Source organism: Mastacembelus armatus, chromosome 18 (assembly GCF_900324485.2).
Source record: "Mastacembelus armatus chromosome 18, fMasArm1.2, whole genome shotgun sequence".
In the NCBI taxonomy this organism is placed as follows: Eukaryota; Metazoa; Chordata; class Actinopteri; order Synbranchiformes; family Mastacembelidae; genus Mastacembelus; species Mastacembelus armatus.
Genome location: NC_046650.1, coordinates 13,271,368 through 13,289,839, shown reverse-complemented (window position 1 = coordinate 13,289,839; position 18,472 = coordinate 13,271,368). Strand labels below are relative to the sequence as shown.

At 42.0% G+C, this 18,472-nt stretch overlaps 3 protein-coding genes across 4 annotated transcripts; 2 read left to right on the top strand and 1 right to left on the bottom strand.

The window, feature by feature from the left end:
• The first annotated feature begins 210 nt into the window (after nucleotides 1–210).
• On the top strand, nucleotides 211–4,295 carry LOC113144589 (butyrophilin-like protein 3). The gene is made up of 9 exons (XM_026330757.1): nucleotides 211–626; nucleotides 754–816; nucleotides 1,139–1,504; nucleotides 1,607–1,900; nucleotides 1,986–2,084; nucleotides 2,366–2,401; nucleotides 2,495–2,518; nucleotides 2,677–2,715; nucleotides 2,799–4,295. Exons 1-9 carry the CDS (start codon nucleotides 623–625, stop codon nucleotides 3,350–3,352), a joined length of 1,479 nt encoding a protein of 492 aa, XP_026186542.1. The 5' UTR covers nucleotides 211–622; the 3' UTR covers nucleotides 3,353–4,295.
• LOC113144573 (uncharacterized) lies at nucleotides 4,132–10,718 on the bottom strand. 2 transcript variants are annotated; one of them, XM_026330736.1, is made up of 8 exons: nucleotides 10,596–10,718; nucleotides 9,095–9,204; nucleotides 8,813–8,897; nucleotides 8,538–8,733; nucleotides 7,055–8,127; nucleotides 6,115–6,914; nucleotides 5,462–5,665; nucleotides 4,132–5,381 (listed from the first exon to the last, which is right to left on the bottom strand). In XM_026330736.1, the coding sequence occupies exons 1-8, from the start codon at nucleotides 10,685–10,687 to the stop codon at nucleotides 5,137–5,139; spliced, it is 2,805 nt and encodes a 934-aa protein (XP_026186521.1). In that variant the 5' UTR covers nucleotides 10,688–10,718; the 3' UTR covers nucleotides 4,132–5,136. The 2 variants fall into 2 exon arrangements, with proteins under 2 accessions (XP_026186521.1, XP_026186530.1); XM_026330745.2 differs by lacking the exon at nucleotides 10,596–10,718 and adding an exon at nucleotides 10,191–10,536.
• A 2,113-nt stretch (nucleotides 10,719–12,831) lies between these two features.
• Nucleotides 12,832–17,349, top strand: LOC117152771 (flocculation protein FLO11-like). The gene has a single exon (XM_033325725.1). The coding sequence runs from the start codon at nucleotides 13,042–13,044 to the stop codon at nucleotides 16,477–16,479; it is 3,438 nt and encodes a 1,145-aa protein (XP_033181616.1). The 5' UTR covers nucleotides 12,832–13,041; the 3' UTR covers nucleotides 16,480–17,349.
• The last annotated feature ends 1,123 nt before the right edge of the window (nucleotides 17,350–18,472 follow it).

Sequence of the window (18,472 nt, the reverse complement as noted above, 5' to 3'; positions counted from 1 at the left end):
CCAATAGAAACACCAACTATCCACATCTGGCACATCTGTGTTTAACGTTGTAACAATAGTAAAGGTTTGTTAATTATATCTAACCTCGTCAGAAATGTTGTAACAGGATATTACTCCTATAGTTTTCTACTATAAAAAATAATAGTATATTTAATGAATGGAATATGAAGAGGAAATGAAGAGGAAAATCTGGATCTTGCAGTCAGTAACTCAATTCTGTCAGGAGGTGGAGAAAAGATCTGCGTTATCTATGACGCAACATTTTACATATTGCAAAAGACAAAATCCCATCTGAATAATATGCGTCTCAGAATATAACAGCATGATCATAATCGTAATCCACTGCAGCAACCCGCAGGTTTATTCCGATGTTATCTCTCACTTCCTCCGCCGCCTTCTGCACATCCAGTGAAACTGCAGCTCCAAAAGTGAAAGTGAAAACAGGCGATGCCTCTGAAGGACAAAGAATCAAAGCAGAGTTCTCTTGCTAAAACTACGTCAGAAAAGCTGCAGCTGACCTGAAACCCTCATATGTAAATTGCATTTCCTGATTTAATATTGCGTCTTAATTTCCGTCTTTGAAGTTGGATGAAATATTCCTCCGTGGATTTACAGCATTACAATGGGTAAGCCTCGACATATGTATCAGATCATATTTATCACATATCAATTCATTTGCTGTTTAATGGTTGTGGAGTCTGTTCGCTACCTGACGTTATTGTGTGTTTAAGAAAATGCTCTTCTTTTCTCCAGGTGTACATGTGAAACGCATGTATCTTGTGATCCTTTGCGCATATTTGTCTTGTGGTGTCCCTGGTAAGACCCTTCCTAATCCTGGACTACATTATCTGTTTAACTTTCTGATCCCAGTAGTTTTCTATGTATTATAATGCATTGTCTTTTGTGTACTTATTGTTAATTTTCTAAGCCTTTAAGGCTCTAAACCTTTTTCCTCTAATGCACATTTGCTTTGATACGTATGTTATTTAAACAAAAGCTTCATGATTTATTATAAACTACAAAGGTGGTGTAGTGCTTTTACTATAAAAGTCTTCATGGGCAGTAATGCATCTTCACTGAGATAAGAAAAAGACAAAAACATAGTCTTTACTAATACCATTATTGTTGCCTTTTACAGTTTCACAGAACATTGTGGTTTTCGTCAGGCCCACTGTTTTAGCGCAGCGTGGCCACATGATCATATTGCCATGCTGGCTGAACCCACCACAAAATGCAGAAGATCTGGAGGTACGTTGGTACCGTGATGGTCACTTCGATACCCCGATCATGCTCTACCAGAAACGATTATCTGATACGTCCAAGGAAGCTTCGTATGTGGGCCGGGTCTCATTTGGCTTAAAGGATGCTGAGTCTGGTGGACTGAAGGCAGGTGATGTGAGCCTGAAGCTACTGAATGTCACAGTTAGTGATGAAGGTGTTTACAACTGCTACATCAGTAGTGACCAAGGATATGACAAGGCAACTGTCAGTCTCCATGTGACTGGTGAGTGTCATACAACTCAAAAGTAAACTGAAAGATGGTTTAAAGATGTCTCTGCATTATCATCAAATGTTCTTTGTTCTCCTTCTCCGACCCTCTTCCCAGCAATGGGAACTACCCCTTTCCTGTCAGTAGTGTGGAGAAAAGAAAATGCTGTAAGTGTGAGCTGTGAATCTACAGGCTGGTATCCACAACCTTGGCTGTGCTGGTCAGATCAGAAGCAGAATCTGACCTCAAACAGTCTGAAGTACAGCAAAGATTCCTCTGGTCTTGTGTCAGTCCACAGCTCACTTCTAGTCTCCAGCTCCTCGGATGTTTCCTGCTCAGTAGGTCTCTCTGATGGAGAGGCCAAGGAGACAAGTGTGCATCTAGAAATGCCTTCACAACTTGCTAAACAGGGTAAAAGAAATTGCTTGCATATGAGTAACTTGCATTTTCTTTACTTGCTTTCACATAGAAGAAAAATTTCTTGTTTTTCATTTAGAGTCTGGACAATCAGGGGCTGCTGCTGGTTGGGTGGCCTTTGGGCTTCTTCTCATCGCTGCTTTAGTTTTATTTGGAGTCCTGTACTTCAAAAAGAGAGGTAAATATTGATTAAGACTATGGTGCAATAGTAGTGCAGATCTTTACATAGTTCTTTGGTGTTTTAAGGTAACTATTGCTTATTTCCATTATCTGCAGTTCATCCTTTGGATAAGATGATTAATCCTTTGGTCCATCACAATTTGCTGAAGCCAAATATATTCAATTGACTGTTATAAGACAAATGGTTTCAGAAATCCTGACAACTGAGTGAACTGAAATTTAACAAATTTAACAAATAATTAAGTACAAAAGCAGTTGTAAATTCATTCTTTCTTTCAGGTTTATTTTTTGGGAAGACAGACAAAGCAGCTGATGGTAAGAAACACCACATAGTGTCACACAAACCACAGTATTTCACGGTGTGTAATAAAAAGAGAGAATTCATGTGTTTTTGTGTGTTTTTTTCAGAGAATTCTCAACTTTTACCAAAAGGTAAGGAGTAGATTGTTTTTTCATACTTCAAGTCAAAGCGGGACACTTTCTATTCACCGCAACACACAAACTGTCTGTTGTATTACTTATTGTCTTTATTCACTAGAGTGCGGTGTAGAATTCATGTTGACTGTACTATACTTGTTATACGTTAACAGATGGCTGTGCAGCTATTGAAGAGGCTAAAAACTATTATGGTAATCTGCTCACTATTACTCTGCTATCAGTCTATCCTGATGTCTTTCAGATTTTACTCTAATCTCAATTTCTATTTCAACAGTGAATATTAAACTTAATGGAGAGGATAATGAATACCTCACTGTCAAGGAGGGCAAACTCAGAGACAACATTAAGAAGTTCAAGTTTTCTGATGAAACAAACAATATCTACAAGACAGCTATCAAAGGAGATCCTGGCTTCTCTACTGGCAAACACTACTGGGAGGTTTCTTTGGGTAATGAAGGGTTAGGCCTCAAACAGTCATGGTGGGTAGGGGTCACAAATGTGACTGTCCCTCAAGAGTCTAAGCTCCAAGGCCCGAACTCATATGATGGCTTCTGGTTCTTGTCCTCCTCCCCTGAGAGGAAGGACAGCTTTCAGTTCAGCACAGAACCAAAAGTAAGTTTTCCTGTTCATTCAAGACCACAGACAATTGGTGTGTATTTGAATTATGATAGGGGAGAGCTTTCTTTTTTTAATGTGGAAGATAAACATGTCATTGGGACTTTAACAGCTAAGTTCACAGGCAAAGTCTTTCCATTATTCAATCCTGGCATAGGTGACAAGGCCCCTATGGAAATATTACAGAGAACAGCAGAAGAGCTTGCCCCTTAAATGTGCATGAACTTGTGATTTTCCACATTGTCTGATAAATCAAGTAAAAACGGGACAGGACAGGTATGTGCCAGCTACATAAGCCCACTTCATGACCCTCCCAGCCTTTCTGTTGTAATTCTAGCGTCTGTCGTAGTCTGTAAATGCCTTTTGGGCAACCAGGCAGATTGTAGCTGGGAAAACAGGACAGGATGGGAGGGCCAAAGATTGAGTGCCAAAAGACTTTTCATCTTGTCATATTACCATAATTTTGCAATTTACAACTGACTGACCAACTTTTTTTACCTTATGAGTTTGTGTGTGTATATACTGATTTCATTTACACAGTACAATTACATTCCATGCATTTTAGGAAATAATAGTTTAGAATCTTATATTGCCTTCAAAATACGAAGTTTTCGGAACATTCTGCAATTGTACTGCTTTTTATGGTCCTATAATCATGCTGTGAACACATTTCCTGATTTAATATACTGACAGAAGGATTATATACGTGCTAAAGTATGTCCTATAAGGGTTCGAGACAACTTCTAATACACTAATCCTGTTGTAAATGCTCTTACGTGTTGCAAACCTGCCAAGTTACCTGGTGTATGCTTCTACATTTTTTCGGAAACTAAACCATGTGTTATGACATGTCTAAAACTTCTGTATGGTGTTTGTATTTTTTGTGAAAAAAAGTCAATCTACTATCTTGTATATACTTCTCATTTCTATTTTGTTGTTTTCTATCCACAATGTAAAACTGACTCTTCAATCCAGTTTAAGAAAACACAACAAAATGTCATACACTTTAATAAGTACAGGTAGTATTTACAGTATGTACACCTAAGCACAATACTAACTTTGTAATCACTATTGTATACTTTTCATAGATTAGGAAGTATTTACATTGTGAATAAGACCATATGTTGTTTCTGAAATAAAATTAGTTTAAAAATAATGATATGTAATGTATTCAAGTAGGCGTGCCTTGATACATACAAGTCTGACTAGGATAATGGACTAAGAGGTATGCAAGAACCACTTCACAGGTGCATCACAGTCAAAGACTTTGAAGAATACTTTTTTTAATACTTGTCAGTTGGGCTGCCATGGTTTGGGGGCACAATGCCAGTCAATATGAAACACAAACTATACAAGTTCATATACGTTTCAGTCCTGAAGACAAGTGTATCTGTGGGGAAGTTCAGAACCATTGCTTTTTCCTCCAAAGCTTTACAAACTCATGTTTGGTCTTCAGCCTTCAGTGGAAGTAAATGCAAGGACTATTTGCTGTAACATATCCTGGTGGTTTTGGTTGCATGTCACCCTCTCTCTTCCATGTCTCCTAACATGCTCCACTGTTAACTGGCTACTGAAGTACAAATGAGAAAAATAATCTTTAAAAAGGATTCGCTGTGTCTGAACTCATATTCACACTTACAGGTACATTATGTCCAACCATTAAAAAGTACATCTTGAAAAAGGACGGTGGACATCCTCAACAGAGAACGAATGATCCTTAACTTGAGCAACCACTGTTTTCTTAGCTTAGTCATTTTTATAACACCACTCCTTTATGATCAGAGAGATGAGACTGGAAATGCCCCTAACTTGAGGTACAGCACCCACCCAATACCCTGCACAAAAAAACAAAACAAAACAAAAAAAACAAAAAATCTGAAAGGAGAAAGAGAAGCTGCACTCCACCATGACCAAGAGTTTGTCTCTTCAGGGTGACTGCTGGTGGTTTATACATGAACGGTACTAGTATGTGTCCTTTGCCACATTTCTGTTTTGCCCTAGCAGACTGCAGCAGCGCTTTCCCTCCTCCCCTGCTTCTTCAACAGCTGGATGCGATTATGGACGTAAAATTTGATTGCCCTCCAGTCTCGCTGGTTGCTCACTAGCAGAGGGCAGAGTTCGAGGCAGCGCTCGCAGTCCGCCTTTGCAGGGACACGCAGCTCCATGAGGTTTCTCTTCAGGTGAGTCTCCACTGCTACACGCTCCGCCTCTGACCAGGGACGCTTCAATACACCACGCTTCCCTGTGAGACAGGGGAAGGCATTAGCAAGTTAAATGAATGGAAGCAGATGTGACTGAAGCTTGTTACTGACAGAATGTTACCTGATTTAGGTGGAATACATCTCCTTTTATGAACATTGGCTATTGGTGGGCTGACCGGTGAAGGAATGGGTGCTCTCTTCTTCCGTGGTGGCCGGCCTGGTCCTTTCTTTTTCACCATTACCTCAGCCTTCTCTTTGACTTCCTCTTTCTCTTCTTCTGCCTCAGACTCTTCTGAAAAGGAGTCTGCTGAGTTTCCAGACATCACTGTAGTACAAATATAAGGTAGAAGATATTTAACAAAATAAAAAAGCAAAAAATCTTTAACAGAAGTACTGTTATTTACTTCAATCTCTTTAATATATTGGTGTAAGATGTCAATGTTTAACCTATTTTATAGGCTCACTAATGAGTGTATATTGAAATTTCTGTTGCTTACCCAGTAATATAAGGGTGCATTAAATAAATAAATAAATAAAAAGCAGAATTACACTTCACTGTCTAAATAAAAATAGCTGTTAGTTTTTGTGATTGGCTGTTTTAAATGGCTTACATTCCTCAGTGTCCAAAATGTGAATAGTTCCACTGAAATAACTATGTTGACACTAACTCAAAACAGATGCTGAGATGTCAAAGTTACAAAGGTTCACAGAAGCAGAAGCTGCACCGAATTGAAATCTGTGTGCATGAAATACCTACATAATGTAATTTCTTACCGTCCAACTCAAGGCAGATGTGCTGCAGACTCATCCCTCTGAAAAGCACGCCTTCCCTCTCTCCATAAAGAACAACACGACCCACACGACCCATAAGTGCTGGATCATGTATTATAGTGGAGCAGTTCTGGGTTACATGGTACTCTCGCTCCAGGAACTCCTCCAGGCGTTTGGTTGCTCCACCCTGACCCTCACCCTCCTCTAATAGTAGCAATTGTGTAAGGATGGCTACCTGCCGCCGCACTCGCGTTGCTGTTAGTGCTCCAGGGTTCTTGGCCCCACTGGCTCGTGCCAGGTTTCTTAGAAGGTCCGTGCCCCGGAGAGGGGTGGCAGGAGAGTGGTAGGGCCGGGAAAAGACATAAGGGCTTTCTGGGTCCACGCCCACATTGGGGCTAGTTTGTAGAAGCAGGTCCAGGAATGACTCACAGTGTGGTGGGAGAATTAGCGGTTGGATGCGACCCCGCTTCCCTAAAACACCAGCCCTTGGGAGGTGACACAGGACCTGACGCTCAAAGGGGGACAAGAGAGCTTCCATACCAGAGGGAGAGCTGGTGCTGGAGCTGGTCTGAGGGGTGACACGGTTGCGGTAGTCCTGGACAGTGAGCTTGGCTACCTCACATTCTCTGTGGCGGTTGTAGAGAATAAGCAGGGAGAGGCTAGAATGGCAGAGCAGACGCCAGGCCTCAGCTGAGTGAGGAGATCGAGTTAAAGAAAGAAAAGCAGAGTGTTGCTGGCGGCGGAGGTAGAGGACCAGACAGGAGAGGGAAGAGAGCAGTGGAGACATGTGATGTCTGTGTGTGCTGGAAATCGAAGAGAAAAGAAATTAGCAGTTGAAATCAAAAAGCACCACTCAACAACTGGTAAAATTACTAATAATACTAATAATCATAGGTAAAATAAACAAAACAAACAAAAAAATGTATATCACAGACAACCACACCTTACAGTCTCGCCATTCTTTTCCTCTGGGACATCTTCTTCCCCTTCTCCACTCAGCTCCAGATCTTCATCTGGGTCTATGTCTGGCTCTGGAGTGGGAGGTGGAACCAACTCCTCTGGAGTTCTTGAGCTCTCTACCTCCACCTTCTGCTGTTCTTCATGCTTTTCTCTCTTCATCCTCCGACCTCTTCTTGGAGTTGACAACGGAGGTGGTGATGGACTCTTTACTCGAGACACCATCACAGGTGTGGGAGGTTTTGTCACAGGCAGTGGTAAGCTTGGCGCCTTCTTGGCTGCTGTGGATTGAGTCGAAGAAGGTGGTGAAAGGGAGAGGGAGAAAGACACGCTCCCTGTGTTTGAGCGGGTAGCTGGCGATTCCTTCTTCCGTGAGAAGAGAGAGGGTGGTGCAGGGTTGGAGGCAGAGGGCTGAGGGACGGCAAAGGAATGACTGTGAGTAGTGGCATTGGTGGACGATGAGGGTTGAGGGTGTGAGGCACTGCCGTTTGAAGAGCTATGCGTGTGGAGGTGTGCCAGCTCCATGGCTGTCCTGACCTCAGGCTGGTTGGCGTGGTGTTTCTCCAGATGCCGTGCCAGAGAGCGATAGTGGCGGCCGCAGTATGGGCAGTGCTGCCGCCGGCTTACTGCAGCATTGCTGGAGCTGCCAATGTTTATGTTAATGTTATTGTTGATGTTGGTGGTTGGGGGTGCCAGAGCACTGACTGGGGGCTGGGATTGGGATCTGACTGGGGGTGGAACAGGTGCTGGGCGAGAAAAGGAGGAGCAGGGACGCCCAGGTCCTCTAGAGGAGGTGGGTGCACTCTTCTTCTTTGCATTGACAGCAGCTGGCATCTTGCGCTTCTTGCGGCGCCGGAGCATTCGGCCCCTTATCTCCTCAATTTCCTCCTCTTCATCATCATCGTCATCATCATCATCTTCTTCCTCTTCATCCTCCTCACGGTCTGAGTCACTGGGTTCAGAGTGGGTGACTGGGGATGATGAGGGGGACAACGACCAGGAGGGGGTAAGGTAGTCAGACACAGAAAGGGACAGTGGGTGGGGGCCAGCGTCATCCTCCTGGTGATTTCAAATTATAACAAACCACATCAGCTCAGTAGGTACATTCACAAGATTTGTAGCAATCAGTCCTAAGCACATTCATCCCTACTAAAGACAGAAATCAAAACCGGTCATAAATGTATGGTTGTAGTACATTTGTGGCGGCTATCTGCACTGTGACGCTGTAAGTATTTAAAGCAGCAGAACAATTCATTTAAAACTGATTCAAAATACAGGCCCCATGTTTCCAATAACAAAGTAAAACATCCGCATGTGTAAAAGGATGGCTTAGATAACATGTTTTCATGGCACACTAGGAATTTCAGGGGATATATTGCCAGTAGAAAAAAAAGACAGAATATCACCAGATTTTTCCTTAAAGCGTTCCCTGTCTACTTGTTTAACGTAACATCAAGTTAGTTGCTTACCATTGCATTTTCGCCCCAGTCCGTCAGGCTGTAGTCCACTGTGATCTCCTCCCCTTTAGCGATGTCTCGGATTGCTATGACAACCAACCGCACCTGGGTCCCACAGTGGACTTCTCGAATCCGGCAGTTGGGTGGCGGATGGAAGAGCACAGGCCCCCGAACGCCACTTGCTCCCTCCTCTCCCAGTTCTTGCACACTGGGAAACATCAACTCACTTCAGTGATATAAATCCTCCATCTAAAAAAAGCTGTTATCATGGTGAGCGTCCTCCTTACCAGAGTTGAGTGGGGTCAGGCAGGTAGTAGGGACTGCCAGGTGGAGGGAGACGGTCTTCTGCACCTTCTGGGTACTGGCCATCACCTGGGACAGAGTGGACTGTTTAAATCTAACACACCTTAAAAATTTCATCACTAACCACTGAAATGATGTCTGATAAGCTCTCCTTACTACAATATGTTACTAATTACAACACTGCACACTTGTTTTCTATAAGCACCAGAATGGATAAAAACACCAACAGCAGGTGGCAAAATGTGTGTTCGTGTATCTATATATACCAGGACTGTAGCTGTGCTCTGACATGCTCTCCTCCTCCTCATCTTCTGTTACATACGCTCGGTCACACACCTTCACAGGTGTCCCCTTCCTTTTTCTCCCACACACGCGGCTGTAAAAACAAAACTCAGGCTTAATTTAGTACACCGATACATTCACACAGAGCAGTCCTTAAGATGTGCTCCTGTAGCAATGCAATACTTCAACCTGCTGTTTCTATCAGATGGGTGACTCATTCAAAACAACAATACGGCGATTAATTACTTATCAAGTGATGACTGCACTAGTTGTGATGGCAGTGTTTTTGTTGTTTTTCGACTTTCTTTGAAAATTTCAGTCTCTAATTTGACAAATTAATTAAAAGAAAGCCATTTGAAAACAGCAAAGAGTTAAGTGAAGACTGCCGCCACCAATTTAAGCTTGCATTTAAAAAATTGAGTATCAACACATTATTTTCCTCATTTGCACATTATGTTCATTGTATGTTGTTTAGTAAGCAGTTGTTTGTAAGGACTAAAAGTTGACTAATCATTTCAACACTTGTTTCAGCTAAAAGATATTTTATTTGACTTTATTGGACCAGACCACCATACTTGGCTTTAAATGAGAACTCTTCTAGGCACATTACTGCTGAGTTCCCAACCTTGCAGCAAAAATGACCGATTATGATCCAGGTGTCAACCAGTCACTGATTTGCTGGTAAGAGAGAAAACAGCGCTGATCTCTTGTAAACAGGAAGCTATGATTTAATCTGTTATCATCGATATTTTTAGTCAAAAAATTGAACATGGCCCCACCCCTTCATTCAAACCTGTCAGTAGACGGTGTAAAAGCATTTACAAAGGACTGATTATCACAACAAAGCGTTGCTCTTTCATTAACTGTGGTGACAGTCAAACTGTTGTGGGCTGTATTTTGGTCTTGGTCAGCAACTTTGTTTACTCAAAGCCAAACAAGTTCGAGTCCTGATGTGCACCAAGCTAAGCTCTCAGGCTGTGACAGCATAATAAACTGGCATATATGAATAACAGGGTCATGGATTTGGAGGCTAAGAAACCTAACATATAGCAGGGTCTTTCTGAGAAGAGGGTAGATTACTTATCAGCTAGGCTGCGTTGATGATTCCTCCATGCTAACATTACTGCTAAAGCTAGCCTGTTAGCCACCAGCAGCTAACGACTTCTGTCCCGTCCAAACAGCAAAAATAAAAGGCTGGCGACTAAACACGAGCCGAGGCGGGTGGAATGAGACGCAGCCTCACAGGACACAAGAGCTGCAGCCAAAAACCCAAACAAAAAACCACTGTCCCTGCTCCGTTTTCTGCAGCGCTACGCTGAAATCATGCACGCGAATAAAGGCTTCTAACGTTAACCAAACAAACGCGCACGAGCGCAACGGCGCGTGCGTCGCAGCATTTTGCTCACAAAATAATAATAAAAAAAAAAACAAAAAACAAAAGAACCGCGCGAGGCGACGAACCGGGGGCCCGCCGCGCTCACTCACCCCCGTGGCGGCGGAGGTTTGCTCCCATCCCCGTCGCTGTCGAGGGTCGGTGGCTCCCGGTAGTCAAAAGGCGACCGTACATTCTCCGCCATTAGGACTCCCTTCGCTACCTCTCGCGCTCCGGTAGCTCGCGAAACGCGCATGTGCACAACATCCTTTGGGGGCTCTAATGGTAAAATGGGGTGCACCCACATCTGAGGAAAGACGACGAGCTGCTGCAGCCTCAACATTCACATGTAATGGATGCACCGACTGGAGCTGTTCAATAAGCATCTGTGTTTGGTTAAATCAAAGCTTTGAGCTGTTCTCACTGTATTTTACCTGAATTTCAACATTTACTATTCGTATATGCTATAAGTAAACGTATACTGCACTACATTTACAGTAATAATTTACATTAAAAACAATACAAGTTGATAAAATATTCTACATTAATATAAAATATTATTCACAAATGCGACAACAACGTCAAGCTGGGTGTCACAAATGTCTACAAGTTATTAGCAGGTCTATGTGACCTTCCCTCTAATATTTCACAACAAAAATCACATCAGACATACATTTCTTTTTTCATCTCAAAGCTCCTTTGATTTCATTTGTGTCCCACTTGAAAGGTTAAACTTGAGGTTGGGTTCTTGCTAACTAAATATAATAGTTAAAACTATCTTCACCTCCAACAGCTACAACAGTGAAATACTACTTATTTTAGAAAGCATTATTATTACTGATATATATATATATATATATATTGTTAATACTGATGCATCAGTGAGTTTACTTCTGTACTTAACAGTTTCAAATGCAGTCATTTTACATGTAATATAATAATGTAATAATAATACAGCTCAATAATACGGTTCTAATTACAGGGAAAATAAAAATGGCCGGTCTGTTTGTTTCTATAGGCAATACATGACAGAGTAGCTCTTTCCAAACAACTTCCCTATAAGTTATTAGAAAATCAGGGACATTATTAAAAAAATCCAAAAAAAAAAAAAAAAAAAAAACCATCAGCAGCTTTGGGGCAATGGGCTGTAAAAATAATGAGAAGGTAAAGTCAATGTCAACAAAAACACATTTGTTATGATTGGGTTTTAATCTTCAATGCACATCTAGTTGTTCAACAGAGATTACAGAAAAGCATGGCATTTAGAAATTCATCATACCAGCCAATCTGCAAGTCACAGCTCATTCCTTTAATGAGTCTGTGGTGCAGAATATTTGATACGTTTGGCTACATACAGTACAATCCTAGTGTAAAATATTAGGGTGGTACAGTGTTTCTCACACATTTTTTGAACTTACAAAGGAGAACATGACAGAAAATGTTTGAGAAGCACTGGTCTAATAGTTAAAATTTAAGAACGGTGTAGCAGCACATTCAAGTACAACACCAGGAAAGAACATGGTAATTGGAGCAGCAAACATGATACTTGATCGTCACAGATTGTAAAACCAGAAACAATACAAGCCTTCAGTCTCTACATGAAAATATGGCATCTGATATGGAAATTATGATGCTCAGCTATGTTAATGATGCGGTACAATAAGAGCTAAGCAATGTATTAAAACATCTACAGATGCAGCTGCACATCAGTCACAGTTTATCAGTCATGAATTTTTGGCTACATTCTACCAGTTAGTAGATTTTTGGAGTGTTATGAACAGCAGATAATTAGTCATCAAAGGAAAATCCACTTAAATAAAATAAATTACATATTATATACAACAAAAAGTCATTACCGAAGATCCCAACACTTCCCCTGCAAAAAACAAATCAACCTTTATACAGTTAAATGCACTTATCACTTCTTTGTCAAATGAAATAGCAACTGTGTCAAGCTAGAGGTCATTTTAGCACTGTGGAAATACCAATGTGTGGGAATAGCTGTCTATGGGGCTTTGTTAGAGGAGCATAGTTGTGAAACTATTTGAGAATAAGTCACATCAAGAGAATATTCGACATTACTTAATATTTGATTTGGGATTAGTAAAAGGAAACACCTGCCTGTTAGCACTGAGTAAGTTTATTCATAGATTTACCAAAGACACTTATATCTCTTCTGTTCCTTCCCTCTCTCTGTGCAGGGCATGGAGGGTCTGTGCAGCTTGGTCAGCCCAGTGGATCAGATCTCGCAGCACTCGATAGGTCCACATTTTGAGCCCAAAACTTCCCCCAGCACCATCGATTTCCTACACAGAAAAGTTAACATAAGTCCCCCATTACTGTTCAACTACATCTACACCTGCATCAACACAATCCAGTGGGTCCAGAATAGAATCAACAATCCCAGAAAGTTCAACAACTGTGGCATCAACTGCAACACAATCAAGTCCACCCACAGTAGAACCAACATCAGATGCTACACCAACTGTTTCATCCACAACTTTGCAACCTCAATCTAGTCCATCCACAATAGAATCAACAACAGAAAGTGCACCATCCATGCCATCTACGGCTACACCTGTCCAATCCAGTCAACCTACAACAGCATCAACAACACAACAATCTATCCCACCAATGGCATCCACAACTATGGCAACACAATCCAGTGGACCCACTATAGAAACATCAACAACAGCACAAACTACACAATCCATGGCATCTACAACTACACTAACACAACCCGGTCCACCAACAATACAATCATCAACAATAACAACACCAGACACTTCATCTTCAGGAACAACTATAACTACACCAACACTATCTAATCCCTCCACAGCAGAATCAATAACAACACCACAAAGTTCAACAACTGTGGCATCCACAGCAACACAATCAAGTCCACGTACAACAGAACCAACACCAGAAGCCACATCTACTGTTGTATCCACATCTCTGCAAACTCAATTTAGTCCAACGACAGCAGAGTCAACAACAGCACAATCTACACCATCACCTACATCTACACCTGCATCAACACAATCCAGTGGGTCCAGAATAGAATCAACAATCCCAGAACGTTCAACAACTGTGGCATCAACTGCAACACAATCAAGTCCACCCACAGTAGAACCAACACCAGAAGCCACATCTACTGCTTCATCCACAACTTTGCAACCTCAATCTAGTCCATCCACAATAGAATCAACAACAGAAAGTGCACCATCCATGCCATCTACAACTACAACTGTCCAATCCAGTCAACCTACAACAGCATCAACAACACAACAATCTATCCCACCAATGGCATCCACAACTATGACAACACAATCCAGTGGACCCACTATAGAAACATCAACAACAGCACAAACTACACAATCCATGGCATCTACAACTACACTAACACAACCCGGTCCACCAACAATACAATCATCAACAATAACAACACCAGACACTTCATCTTCAGGAACAACTATAACTACACCAACACTATCTAATCCCTCCACAGCAGAATCAATAACAATACCACAAAGTTCAACAACTGTGGCATCCACAGCAACACAATCAAGTCCACGTACAACAGAACCAACACCAGAAGCCACGTCTACTGTTGTATCCACAACTCTGCAAACTCAATTTAGTCCAACGACAGCAGAGTCAACAACAGCACAATCTACACCATCAACTACATCTACACCTGCATCAACACAATCCAGTGGGTCCAGAATAGAATCAACAATCCCAGAACGTTCAACAACTGTGGCATCAACTGCAACACAATCAAGTCCACCCACAGTAGAACCAACACCAGAAGCCACATCTATTGTTTCATCCACAACTTTGCAACCTCAATCTAGTCCATCCACTATAGAATCAACAACAGAAAGTGCACCATCCATGGCATCTACAACTACACCTGTCCAATCCAGTCAACCTACAACAGCATCAACAACACAACAATCTATCCCACCAATGGCATCCACAACTATGGCAACACAATCCAGTGGACCCACTATAGAAACATCAACAACAGCACAAACTACACAATCCATGGCATCTACAACTACACTAACACAACCCGGTCCACCAACAATACAATCATCAACAATAACAACACCAGACACTTCATCTTCAGGAACAACTATAACTACACCAACACTATCTAATCCCTCCACAGCAGAATCAATAACAATACCACAAAGTTCAACAACTGTGGCATCCACAGCAACACAATCAAGTCCACCTACGACAGAACCAACACCAGAAGCCACGTCTACTGTTGTATCCACAACTCTGCAAACTCAATTTAGTCCAACGACAGCAGAGTCAACAACAGCACAATCTACACCATCAACTACATCTACACCTGCATCAACACAATCCAGTGGGTCCAGAATAGAATCAACAATCCCAGAAAGTTCAACAACTGTGGCATCAACTGCAACACAATCAAGTCCACCCACAGTAGAACCAACACCAGAAGCTACATCTACTGTTTCATCCACAACTTTGCAACCTCAATCTAGTCCATCCACAATAGAATCAACAACAGAAAGTGCACCATCCATGCCATCTACAACTACAACTGTCCAATCCAGTCAACCTACAACAGCATCAACAACACAACAATCTATCCCACCAATGGCATCCACAACTATGGCAACACAATCCAGTGGACCCACTATAGAAACATCAACAACAGCACAAACTACACAATCCATGGCATCTACAACTACACTAACACAACCCGGTCCACCAACAATACAATCATCAACAATAACAACACCAGACACTTCATCTTCAGGAACAACTATAACTACACCAACACTATCTAATCCCTCCACAGCAGAATCAATAACAATACCACAAAGTTCAACAACTGTGGCATCCACAGCAACACAATCAAGTCCACCTACGACAGAACCAACACCAGAAGCCACGTCTACTGTTGTATCCACAACTCTGCAAACTCAATTTAGTCCAACGACAGCAGAGTCAACAACAGCACAATCTACACCATCAACTACATCTACACCTGCATCAACACAATCCAGTGGGTCCAGAATAGAATCAACAATCCCAGAAAGTTCAACAACTGTGGCATCAACTGCAACACAATCAAGTCCACCCACAGTAGAACCAACACCAGAAGCCACATCTATTGTTTCATCCACAACTTTGCAACCTCAATCTAGTCCATCCACAATAGAATCAACAACAGAAAGTGCACCATCCATGCCATCTACAACTACAACTGTCCAATCCAGTCAACCTACAACAGCATCAACAACACAACAATCTATCCCACCAATGGCATCCACAACTATGGCAACACAATCCAGTGGACCCACTATAGAAACATCAACAACAGCACAAATTACACAATCCATGGCATCTACAACTACACTAACACAACCCGGTCCACCAACAATACAATCATCAACAATAACAACACCAGACACTTCATCTTCAGGAACAACTATAACTACATCAACACAATCTAATCCCTCCACAGCAGAATCAACAACAATACCACAAAGTTCAACAACTGTGGCATCCACAGCAACACAATCAAGTCCACCTACGACAGAACCAACACCAGAAGCCACGTCTACTGTTGTATCCACAACTCTGCAAACTCAATTTAGTCCAACGACAGCAGAGTCAACAACAGCACAATCTACACCATCAACTACATCTACACCTGCATCAACACAATCCAGTGGGTCCAGAATAGAATCAACAATCCCAGAACGTTCAACAACTGTGGCATCAACTGCAACACAATCAAGTCCACCCACAGTAGAACCAACACCAGAAGCCACATCTACTGTTTCATCCACAACTTTGCAACCTCAATCTAGTCCATCCACAATAGAATCAACAACAGAAAGTGCACCATCCATGCATCTACAACTACAACTGTCCAATCCAGTCAACCTACAACAGCATCAACAACACAACAATCTATCCCACCAATGGCATCCACAACTATAGCAACACAATCCAGTGGACCCACTATAGAAACATCAACAACAGCACAAATTACACAATCCATGGCATCTACAACTACACTAACACAACCCGGTCCACCAACAATACAATCATCAACAATAACAACACCAGACACTTCATCTTCAGGAACAACTATAACTACACCAATGCACTATCTAATCCCTCCACAGCAGAATCAACAACAATACCACAAAGTTCAACAACTGTGGCATCCACAGCAACACAATCAAGTCCACCTTCGACAGAACCAACACCAGAAGCCACGTCTACTGTTGTATCCACAACTCTGCAAACTCAATTTAGTCCAACGACAGCAGAGTCAACAACAGCACAATCTACACCATCAACTACATCTACACCTGCATCAACACAATCCAGTGGGTCCAGAATAGAATCAACAATCCCAGAAAGTTCAACAACTGTGGCATCCACAGCAACACAATCAAGTCCACCCACAGTAGAACCAACATCAGATGCTTTACCACCTGTTTCATCCACAACTTTGCAACCTCCATCTAGTCCATCCACAATAGAATCAACAACAGAAAGTGCACCATCCATGGCATCTACAACTACAACTGTGCAATCCAGTCAACCTACAACAGCATCAACAACACAACAATCTATCCCACCAATTGCATCCACAACTATAGCAACACAATCCAGTGGACCCACTATAGAAACATCAACAACAGCACAAACTACACAATCCATGGCATCTACAACTACACTAACACAACCCAGTCCACCAACAATACAATCATCAACAATAACAACACCAGACACTTTATCTTCAGGAACAACTATAACTACACCAACACAATCTAATCCCTCCACAGCAGAATCAACAACAATACCACAAAGTTCAACAACTGTGGCATCCACAGCAACACAATCAAGTCCACCTACAACAGAACCAACACCAGAAGCCACGTCTACTGTTGTATCCACAACTCTGCAAACTCAATTTAGTCCAACGACAGCAGAGTCAACAACAGCACAATCTACACCATCAACTACATCTACACCTGCATCAACACAATCCAGTGGGTCCAGAATAGAATCAACAATCCCAGAACGTTCAACAACTGTGGCATCAACTGCAACACAATCAAGTCCACCCACAGTAGAACCAACACCAGAAGCCACGTCTACTGTTTCATCCACAACTTTGCAACCTCAATCTAGTCCATCCACAATAGAATCAACAACAGAAAGTGCACCATCCATGCCATCTACAACTACAACTGTCCAATCCAGTCAACCTACAACAGCATCAACAACACAACAATCTATCCCACCAATGGCATCCACAACTATAGCAACACAATCCAGTGGACCCACTATAGAAACATCAACAACAGCACAAACTACACAATCCATGGCATCTACAACTACACTAACACAACCCGGTCCACCAACAATACAATCATCAACAATAACAACACCAGACACTTCATCTTCAGGAACAACTATAACTACACCAACACAATCTAATCCCTCCACAGCAGAATCAACAACAATACCACAAAGTTCAACAACTGTGGCATCCACAGCAACACAATCAAGTCCACCTACAACAGAACCAACACCAGAAGCCACGTCTACTGTTGTATCCACAACTCTGCAAGCTCAATTTAGTCCAACGACAGCAGAGTCAACAACAGCACAATCTACACCATCAACTACATCTACATCTGTATCAACACAATCCAGTGGGTCCAGAATAGAATCAACAATCCCAGAAAGTTCAACAACTATGGCATCCACAGCAACACAATCAAGTCCACCCACAGTAGAACCAACACCAGATGCTTTACCACCTGTTTCATCCACAACTTTGCAATCTCAATCTCCTCAAACCACAATAGAATCAACAACACCACAATCTACACCATCAACTACATCCACAGCTTCACCGACACAATCCAATGCACCCACAATAGAAACATCAACGTCAACTGCTCCCACTTCA

Bases quoted from the DNA above. Each gene is read 5' to 3' on its own strand.
- LOC113144589 (XM_026330757.1), top strand. The intron at 1,505-1,606 runs GTGAGTGTCATA...CCCTCTTCCCAG, and splicing joins TGTCAGTCTCCATGTGACTG to CAATGGGAACTACCCCTTTC. The intron at 2,716-2,798 runs GTAATCTGCTCA...CTATTTCAACAG, and splicing joins AGAGGCTAAAAACTATTATG to TGAATATTAAACTTAATGGA.
- LOC113144573 (XM_026330736.1), bottom strand. From the start codon at position 10,687: ATGGCGGAGAATGTACGGTCGCCTTTTGACTACCGGGAGCCACCGACC. The intron at 9,205-10,595 runs GTGAGTGAGCGC...TTGTTTTTACAG, and splicing joins AAACCTCCGCCGCCACGGGG to CCGCGTGTGTGGGAGAAAAA. The intron at 8,128-8,537 runs GTAAGCAACTAA...TGAAATCACCAG, and splicing joins ACTGGGGCGAAAATGCAATG to GAGGATGACGCTGGCCCCCA.
- LOC117152771 (XM_033325725.1), top strand. From the start codon at position 13,042: ATGCCATCTACGGCTACACCTGTCCAATCCAGTCAACCTACAACAGCA.